Source organism: Pomacea canaliculata, linkage group LG4 (genome assembly GCF_003073045.1).
Source record: "Pomacea canaliculata isolate SZHN2017 linkage group LG4, ASM307304v1, whole genome shotgun sequence".
Classification (NCBI taxonomy): Eukaryota; Metazoa; Mollusca; class Gastropoda; order Architaenioglossa; family Ampullariidae; genus Pomacea; species Pomacea canaliculata.
Genome location: NC_037593.1, coordinates 10,715,543 through 10,725,941, shown reverse-complemented (window position 1 = coordinate 10,725,941; position 10,399 = coordinate 10,715,543). Strand labels below are relative to the sequence as shown.

The following is a 10,399-nucleotide window of genomic DNA, read 5'->3' as shown; positions in this document are numbered from 1 at the left end:
ATTAACAATTATTCAGCATATACAACTTTAATTTATTGAATGCAGACAAAAAGCAGTGCAACTGAACATTTAGAACAGTAGTGACATGAAGTACAATATGTTCCAATATTTACACAATAAAGGCAACCATCATTCACAAACTGTTTTAAAGAGTATTTTTTTTAAACATTTAAGTGACAGGTTTTGCAAGAAATATAATTTTTGTTTTTATGTACTGAATTCAAATGAAAGAACAAAGAGAGCTTTGCAAAATGTAGGCAAAGTACACAGTTGCACAAGAAATCAATCACTATCAAATACTGTACAAGCTCTGGTTTGTGAACTTTGTGCACAATTCTGAATGAATGCATAATGGTTTCCATTTGAATAAAATGATAACATTAATGGACACTGAATATGACAAAAAACTAGATGATATAGGCTTTGTTAGAGTAAGGAGGTGAAGATTGCAGATCCACACACTGTTTTTTGAGGTGAGGAAGTACATATCCACAAACTAGAGCATGTATGCTTTGCTGAGATTAGAAAGTACAGAAGGGAGAGACATCAAATAACCAAACCCACATCATGTCTCCACTCTTCAGTTTTCTCTTGGGCGATGGATTCACAATCACATAGGACAGAGTCTTGGGAGGTTTCTTGATCACATCTGTAAGGCACATTTTTATCATATGTCACAATGTTAACTGTTCAATGTACGGACCATCCCCTCAAGAATAAACACATACAACATCTATGCACTTTTGTTCTTGGCAGTAACTGCAGTGTTTGCCTCCAAAATGTAATTTTCCTCACTTACTGTACTGACAGAGAAACAACCCTTTATAACATCATCCCTGAGTGGTGTGCCCTGTAGTACATACTGTGAATTCTTAGACCCTTGTGAATACAGACAACAAACAAACAATTAAAGCAACACTTGATTTAGCTATCATCTCTCTATCTCTGTATTTTACAACAGAAAAAGAAGATGCAGGGAAAGACAAATCCGCACACCCTATAAGTAGCTATCATTAAAAAAGCACTTTGGAAAACATGAGATTAATGTCTATTAATCAGGGTCTATGCAAACAATCCTAGTAAGATTTTTTCTTACTTCAAGAATGAATTCTTTTAACAAAGCTTCAAATAGTGGGAATAACTCACATGGCTCTTCTCCAGCAAGATGAAGGCGCTTGAGCCGCGCATTTACCAGATCGCTTAAGTTGAGATGATCGCGCTCTGCTCGATGGAAGATACCACTTGGCATGGAGGGACGACCCTTCATGAAACTGCGATTGTTGTTTTCTGCCTAAAGAATACATAATACATCAAATTATTAGACTTGTCCACAAATAATTTGAATAAAGAATTTTATATTTTCATTTTAATTCAGTAGTGCTAGAGTGAAAAAATGCTGACAGCATTGTGTCATTCTGTTGAGTTAGAATGGCATGCTAGGGTAAAGCTATGTAAACAACTATCTTTTCTGACATATGCTTCCTGAGAAATGATCATTTATTAACTATCAACTTACAGCTGCTGCCAGTGCCTCCATGCTGTGACCTGCACGTCGCTCTGTCCTGTAGATGGCAATGGGAATCTCACCAGTGGTAGAACACAGGCCTTGGTAGAGATCACCGTATGTTGGAAACTGGTTGATAGTTGCACGCTTTACTCGAACCTGAAAGAAACAGACATAACATGAGATGACAAGATGTAAGAGAAAATACATTCACAATTCACAAGCCAGATTAAGACAATAAAGACCTCAATCTACACATCCATAGCAGCCTACAAGAGAAGTCTAAGACAGGTTCCTAGAATTTAGGCAGCTGTTTTTCCACAGACACCAATCGTACTAAATGCCCAGCTTTAGTGTTTACAGCATTAGACTCCTATCTCATAACTCTTTATACAGCAGACAAGTGATGGACAGAGACAATTTACTACTAGATAACCTCTACCTACACTGGACAGGTGCCCAGAGTTTTCTTGAGCATCAATTCCCAGCAGCAACCGCACAAAACTTATCAGGTAGCCTTTTACAAACGTCTGTGGACAGAAAACAGCAAACAACAAATTCTTATTTTCCACCAGTTAATCTTCCACTGTCTCTCATCAAAGAGGTGCATAGATAGAAAACTTGTTTCTTCCGATGTCCAGAGTTACACATACAAGACTTTAAACTGTCCTTGCATGCACAACACTATCATTGTCATTTATCACCAGTGAATTCAAGAAAATGGTTTTTATCAGAAATTATTTTGTCAGTAGTATAAGGAAGATGCAAGCCAACAGAACTAATAGCTGACATTTATGCCAGTTGCAGATGATATTACCTGGTATAGCAACCGATCCAGCATGGTGGAGCTGAATACCTGACCAGCAGCGAAAGGAAGGCGAAACAAATATGGCAGGTTAGAAGTCGTCTTCTCCTTTAGCCTCTAGAAGAAAATAATGGAACTGTAATTTGAGCAGATCGTCACCTACATTGATCACTGAAAGACTAAGAAATTTAATACAATCATTTTTTTTTCTTAAAGTCTAAAAGAGAAATAAACAATTAGGACAGGACTTGTAGCTAAACCTGTAATACAAAATTTCACAATTCATTTATCACAGATGTTAGCTTGTAATCCGAGAAAATTCCACTTTCTAAATTCATAAAACCCTGGATTTTGTACCCATGTACTCTGCAAAAAGCAAATTATGAGCTTACTAAATAACTACTGCTCTATGTATGTGCCCCATCAGCAAGTGATGTACATGTTTACTAACTAGCTACTTTCTCTATGTATGTGCCATATCATTAACACTAACTACTACTAGCCTTCTCTAATCTGGCAATTTCCTGTGTGTAGGTGTCTCGAGCCTGGAAATGCATAAATCGCATGTTGGATGCTTCATGCACTTCAGTAATAATGTTCACATTAGGGAACAGCCTGTAACACATAAATATGTCATAAGTGTTCACCTGAGATCTACCATAGTCTGAAGTAGTATTTGTAATATATGTTATACATTTAACCATCAATGCATTCCACAGATTATAATCCACAGGGTAAATGTCACAAAGATTTACTGTGCTTCATTTGTATATCACATCCATGTGGTCAATACTCCTTGAAACACAAGAATAAATTAAGGGAAATGTCTATTTCTAATGTTTATATAATCCAAGACATTGTTAAGTGATAATAGAACCTTTGGCAGGAAAACAAAATTCCTTTAAAACGGAATACTTATATCCACATATTCTCTACACTCTGACACTTGACACAATGACAAATTTCATCTAGACACCTGTCCATACATAATATTTTTTTTTTACACATTGACAATTGTCTTAGTAGTCTAAAACATATTTTAATATTTTCTTTCAACATTTTTATCTGGACATACACACAAGCCATGTTAATAACAAACATGATATTTTCTGAATAATGCTATTTGACTTATTTATTAGGCACTTGCATACAAACACAAGGTATGATAATGAACAGATACATACCGTGATATCTTCTGAACAGTCACAATTGTCTCTGCATCATCTAGACTCTCCTCTTCTCCAACACCAACTCCTTGGATGTGCGAGATCACCAGGTGCAGAGCTTTGTTAACGCCTGCCCGCAACAGGTCATCCAGACTGCACAGGATTTAAAACAAGTTCTCAGTGGCATTAACGTAAACAACAGAGTTTATTAATATCAACATTAGTATTCACAATACCATATTATCATTCCCCAGTGACCTAAAAGGTTTAGAGGATGACCTTCACCTTTACTTTTTTAAACTAGATGTTGCTGTCTGCTGTCATCACCCTCATGTACTATTAAGTTCCTTAACTTTTTTTTTTAAAGTGCTGATTGTTGTAGTCAACAATGTCTCATTTATGTATTGTGGATGTGGAAGAAATGTGATCACAAATAGCTGTGTTTTTATTATAGGTCTGTATCAGATATTATCTTATATAATAATTTTCATATCATGGGTAGATGTGAAGTACTGCACAATCACAAACTAATTTCCATGTTGTACATGTTAATGTTAAATGACAGCACACTGCTGTCTCCATACTCTAAGTGTGCAGATATTAAGTACCATCACTAATTTACCATTTCTTGCAGAGAAGTTTAACGAGATAACAAGGTAAAGAGTCCTGAAGCCTAGTGTCCTTCAGGGCAGTGAAAGTAAATGGTTCACCTGAGAATGTGAAAGGCAAAACCTAGCCCTCCACTTCTGCCACCTTTACTTTCCCTGATAAATCAGGCGTAATTTTATATTAGGAAGCTGGAAGGGAACACATGGGAGGTTTTCCAGTCAGGAGTGGGAGACTACCTTGCCCTAGCTCTAACATAAGTGCCAGTTCCACTCTGTATCTAACTCAGAATGTTGCTGACCTGTGTAGGCTGCCCACCATCCAGTAGACAAGGGGAAAGTGTGCAATGGTCTCCATGAACAAGTCATCAGGTCTGCAAAGTGAACATAATACAGTAAGAAGTCACTAGAATCTTCTAAACTTAAAATGTTATAGTTTTATTTAAAGCTTGACAGACAATAAGAAAATAAATTTCAAGGACAGAGGTCAGAGAATGAAACTCACTCTTGATGCAACATAAGGATGATGGGACTTAGCGAGCCAAGGGAGAGATAGCTGGAGCGCAGTGGGACGATGAAGTTGTAGACAGCTGGACTCACTTCCTGGATTGAGACAATGATTAGCTGATTGTTCCAGCGGTCATCACTGGCCTTCTTGAAGCCACAATGTTCACAATCCTGGTTTATTTAGAACAAATCAATTGCATGAAAAAAAAGTAATGCAGGTGGGACTAGATGTCATGGGAAGAAATTACATTTGGTCTTACTGGGCTCTAAGAGTAAAAGAAATATAATATATAACATCAGGTTGGTTATTTTCCACTTTAACATTCAAGCAGTGGACACTCAAAAACGTGATTTCAGCCAAAAGATTTTCTTACCTCTCCCCATTTCAGACAGCATAAAGCACGTGGTTGTCGATGAAGGTGACAAATAATACGGCGTGAACCAACATGGATGGTGCAAGGCAGTGGACCGGTGACAAAACTGCCACAGTAATCACACAGCTCCTGGTTACTGAGTGTCATCTTAAAACTTTCACAGCAACTTTAAAATACTTAACACACATAAATCCCATAATTTAGACAGGTCTCTGAATATTTTTATCCACAGTTTATTTAAGCTCAACAAAGTAATTGATAGAGATTAGTAACTATAGAATTTTATATTTTGGATGAACTAAACCCAAAATAAAATTTATAAATATGCATAAAAACAAGACTGAGCAATAATTCTCCACAAATTATTATTTGTACATGAAGAAATTATGTATTAGAAATACAAAAATTACTTTTAGACATTTGTTAAATATACAATGTACAATAATAAACACTACTGCTCCAGACAGATTCAGCAATGCTAACCATTCCAAAAAGTGAAGTGTAGGTTTCATTTAACATTTTGGCATCCACTACATGCTAAAAACATGCTGACTAGTATATGCCATGCCACATTACATTTTATTATGCTGTGACTTAAAGATTTTTTTTCCAAAGCTGTAGGAATTTATAGTGACTGTTTTTCTGTTTTGAAGCTGATGAATAAAATAACATAAGAATTACTATGTACATCAGGTCTTTATGTCGTCTAACTGCTGTATTTGCTGGGAATGTAGAAACAGTCTACAAAGCCACCAGACCAACATTCTAGCTGTTCAACAAGGCCTTACTGTGGAAATATATCTTATACTATCTAAACAACATCTACTGCATTTTTGGCTTTCCATTTCTTTTCTCTCCACCACCGCTCTGTCTGTTCAACCCATTTCAACATACTATTTGTATAACCTCCTCTTGCAGATTTCACTTGTAGTCTCCCCTTATGCATGTAATGTGTGTTTAGCTTCCCCTTGTGATTGCATTTGTATGCACATGTACTTCCTGAGCAACAAGAAAGGCATGCAGCATGTAAACTGCTACAATAACTTCATCAACTTCCAGCATCAAAAGTTTTCCAGCAGACTGCTTGATGAGTGTACACAAATATCAAAGTTTCCAAACATTGTAAGGGGTAGTCACAAGTGGGACGCAATCTTCTACATTCAGCTTAAAACTCTGCATGCCAGATAATAAAGAAAAAAGGTTCTACTAAAGGCTCTTGCTTCTGTATAATATTGTATTTTTAACAATGTATCACCTTGTCTTTGTGAAACAGTGGTGTATTTAGTTGCATTACGTTTTATGTGCATACCACATACATGTTGACTTGAGCAAATGTAAATGAAACAAATCTATACATATACAAGTATACACTCATACACACATTTACACATTTTCTCATTAACATATTCATACAACCAAACAATGCAAACAATGCTTATATCAGTTAAATGTTAGAGTAAATAAAATATTTAAATTGTACTGGTTAAAATTTATATTACAAATGTATATTAGACTTGGAGAAATTAAGCTTTGGTTTCCAGAAGTGAGGCTCAGAATATGAACAAACATTTGTGAGAATAAAGACACAATTACATAAGACAATAAAAGCTATATTAATTACACTATAGATTGAAAGCAGGGGTCCACTGACTGACCTGACATATTTACATCACCACCAATCTTATACTCACTGATGTGACACAGATTCACTTATCTGATGTGACACAGACCCAATCTAACACGGACACAACTGATCTGACAAAAATACCGATCTGACAAATTAAACTGTCTTCAAGTCTCTACTCTATTTAGTTCTTCAGTGTTATGGGTATTTTTCTGTGCATAACAAAGGTAGCTGTGTTAGTCCTCATTTCTGATATTTGATATCCATGTATGTTTCATTCCCCCGCAACCCCTTTTCTCTCTCACACACACACACAGAGGAGCATGCTTTCATGCACTTGCACAATCATGCAGACACTTGCTGACTCATTAACTTTAACAATCCGAAAAAAGTAATTCAGGCTAAGGGGAAAGAATCAGTTATACAGCAAGTCCAGAAAAGCAAATTGACAAGCTGAGATGTGTTAGCTTGCAACACCAAGCATGGCTTTTGCTTGTGTGCAAACAATTTAGTGGATTAGCTTGCAACACCAAGCATGATTTTTGTTGGTGTGCAGATAGTTCAGTGGCGGTTAGAATTAACACAGCTTATAGGAAGGAGTTTGTTGGACCTGGCAAACTTTGAACCCAGACCTGGTCATAGCAGAGATGTACTTCTCACCTGAAACTGAGGTCAGATGTGACTGATTGTTAATCCCTTGGAAATCATCATTGAAACGTCAGTGTAGCGTACTCTTACAATGATAACTATAAGAAAGATGCAGGTGCCAAACCCAGATTTCTAACTTCTAAACTTAACATGCCAATTTGCATGTAACTGAAAAAGAATTGATGCATGCAATTTAAAAGAAAAGTAGGAGTAGATTTCACAATCTACTTATATACCGTTCCCAAATAAGAAAAATAAGTAGGAAAAACAGTAACAGAAGAACAAAATAATTGTCAGATATTCAAAATTTACACAACATAGTATTTCATAAAAATACAACATCAAAATGCTCTGTTAGACACAGCGATTAAAACTGAAACACTGTGAGGTGACTCTCAGAATCTAAAACTGATTTGATTAGAGTTCTCGAACCTGGTGTGAGCTCAGCCACAATAAAAGCAAGGTTAAATGAGTCAAAGGGGAAAACATTCTTCAAATTAATTAATACAATTATAGCCAATAATATTTCTAAGCTATTCTTCTAGCAAAAAAGCAGTGTTATTACAATCAGTTGTATGGTGTGGGTTATGAAAAAGTCACACTTCATTTTTAGAGCATTCACTCTGCAGCAGTAACTATTTATACAAATAGCTTTTAAAAATGCACACACAAGTTAAATAAATTTATATTAGCTGCAGCTATTACTCCCAATCAATAGCAATCAATTTAACATGATAATGAAATAACTTCAGACACTGCAGCTATGGCTTTCAGTCAACAAGAATCTGTTTAGCAGGATAACAGTATTGGTCAGAAGGTCTGAGGGTTAACAAAGCCAGATCATTTCTAGTTGTTCTGGTCTATGCTGATGCCCTGAATAGGTTACTCTACTGAATACAACAGCAAAAATCAAAGAGTTGCTGTTACTGACTCTGACATCAAGTGGATAGGGTACTTCAGATGATCTCTTTGACTGTAATAGAAACCACACACAAGCTACAGCATCGGTTTATCAACTGGAGATGTTTACTTGTAGAACCTGTGATTCTTTTTCTGAATCACCATCAACTGATCTTAAGAAAGAAAGGATTATTACGCTATTTATATGATGGAATTTTTTTTTCTGTCTTTTTTATCTTTGCCACTGTATCTAGTACTATTATTTTTGTCACTGAATCTGTAGTTCTTCTCATTAAACCTCCTTCACATTAACCCTGAGCTCAGGCACAAAATTGTATGTAAAAATGGTTAAATCCAAGCATAACTCAGGGTAACCTGGTCTACATGCTGTGTTAAGCCTGATAAGCTTGAGGTTAACCATGTTTACATAAAATTAGCTGAGTAACAGTTGGGAATTATGCCAGCAAACAACTTTGACACTCAGGCAACACTACAATACACATACCTCAGTAAAACTACACTCTCGTTATGAAAGTATCATTCCAGAAACATAATCATCCAGTAAATCTTTGATACAGCTATAAGACATCATTATCACTGTTACCATTGTGAAAAGCCTCTTAAGACTGCAAAACATCAAGAAAAATCTAACACTCCCATGTCCTTCTGGACTAGTACCTTTCTGTTCCTTTCTTGACATTTTTATTCCTGAATACATTGTACAGATCTTAATGTAGACAAAATAGCAATTTTTATTTTATGGATTCAAAAGAGATGCTGCATTTATGCATGTACACACACTGACAAACAGTAATTTATTACATATAAATGTGTAATCAATATAGTAAAGCACCCATGCAGTAAATTAAGGAAATTTTGCAAGCTCAAGTGATGTTTAGGGCACTGGAATAAGTGTACATGTTCATGTTGAAGTTCACAGGGCAAATATAAACCATAATTCACACTGTACATAGTGCTCCATATTACACATGGTGTTCATTGCAATACTACACTGTCATCTGTGTTTAAGACTGATTTACTTTAACATCTGGCTTACCTTTCTTGGCCAACATCACCAAACTGCTGAAAGACACGGTCTGATGTGTTCTCATACATTCGATCCACAATGTCTGCCCCGCCCTCCTCCGGCAAGCTGTTCAGCTCAGACTGTATCCCCGTACTCTGACTGGTTCGAGCATTAAGAAGTGGCAGTGCTGACAGGGGTGAAAAAATGAAAACATCTCATGACAAGTTCAAGACAAGACAGATCAGTTTATTTTCCACCTAAAAAAAGGCAGCATGAGGTTGGAAAACTTGAAACAGATGAGTTAGATAAAGGTAGAAATAGTGATCTCTGTTAACACAAGGTCAAAGTATAAGTATTACCTTCACCTTCAATCTTCAGACAATGTCACACTTCAGGAACACCTTGTGCGAAAGAGATTCCCAAGTCTAATCTTGTTTACAAAGGGTTTTTTTGGGGGGCCAGGAATGGTTGGTTAATTTTTAAATTCTGTGAAATGTTTTCCTTTGTATTGATAGTAAGCAGTGAAAAGCACTTATTTGGATAGCAATAAGTGTATATCTAGCTTACAGAATAATACACAATAGCTGGATAAAGAAAAAAGGTAGAAATATATTTCTTTGAGTTCTTACAACTGTTTTTTTTAACTACATGATCACAACATGCAGGACTGAATTCATCAAACACCTTTCTTTGCAATCAGGCCTGCCAAATGCCAGCAAGGGCCCTGGGACAGATGACCTTTCCAAGCCCTTTGCATTAATAATTAATTGTAACTGTTTATTTTTTTTCCAGTAACAAACAGCATATTTACAAGTTATAGTTTAACTGGGAACAATTGTAACAGTGTTTAGCATAATGGTTGTGAAAACTCAATAGATTAAAGAAACAAAGATCAAAGACCATACAAAGTTTATATCCTTCACCCTAATGCATGTGTGATGTCACGATCGTCACAGATCTGGGTATAATTATTGAAGGTAGAATAACTCTACAAGTGAAGCCTATGCTTTATAGCAGAGATTCTCAACCTTTTCGGGGACTGCACGCAACAGGTGAAAGTGTGTCCGTGGGTACCCCTCACACGCATAAAAGTACTTATTTTCATATTAAAACAATAATTATTTATGTCGCTGCGTACCCTTGCATAACCCTTGCTGTACCCATAGGGGTACAAGTACCACTGGTTGAGAAGTGCAGCTTTATAGCATTCTTCAAAGTCTAGCTTTTGGGGGTGGGGTT

General features: G+C 36.2%; 1 protein-coding gene across 3 annotated transcripts in view; it reads right to left on the bottom strand.

The window, feature by feature from the left end:
* Positions 1-10,399, bottom strand: part of LOC112563258 (potassium channel subfamily T member 2-like) — a 50,342-nt gene that overhangs the window by 5,193 nt on the left and 34,750 nt on the right. Inside the window, exons 18-30 of one of the 3 annotated variants that reach the window (XM_025237093.1) lie at positions 9,191-9,347; positions 8,165-8,206; positions 7,246-7,251; positions 4,962-5,067; positions 4,586-4,758; positions 4,383-4,454; positions 3,494-3,628; positions 2,813-2,924; positions 2,322-2,426; positions 1,951-2,034; positions 1,517-1,663; positions 1,147-1,291; positions 565-649 (exon numbers count right to left, since the gene is read on the bottom strand). In XM_025237093.1, the coding sequence (XP_025092878.1) occupies positions 565-649; positions 1,147-1,291; positions 1,517-1,663; positions 1,951-2,034; positions 2,322-2,426; positions 2,813-2,924; positions 3,494-3,628; positions 4,383-4,454; positions 4,586-4,758; positions 4,962-5,067; positions 7,246-7,251; positions 8,165-8,206; positions 9,191-9,347 (1,369 nt within the window). The remainder of the gene's footprint in view (positions 1-564; positions 650-1,146; positions 1,292-1,516; positions 1,664-1,950; positions 2,035-2,321; positions 2,427-2,812; positions 2,925-3,493; positions 3,629-4,382; positions 4,455-4,585; positions 4,759-4,961; positions 5,068-7,245; positions 7,252-8,164; positions 8,207-9,190; positions 9,348-10,399) is intronic. The other 2 variants (XM_025237094.1, XM_025237095.1) reach the window with 2 other exon arrangements.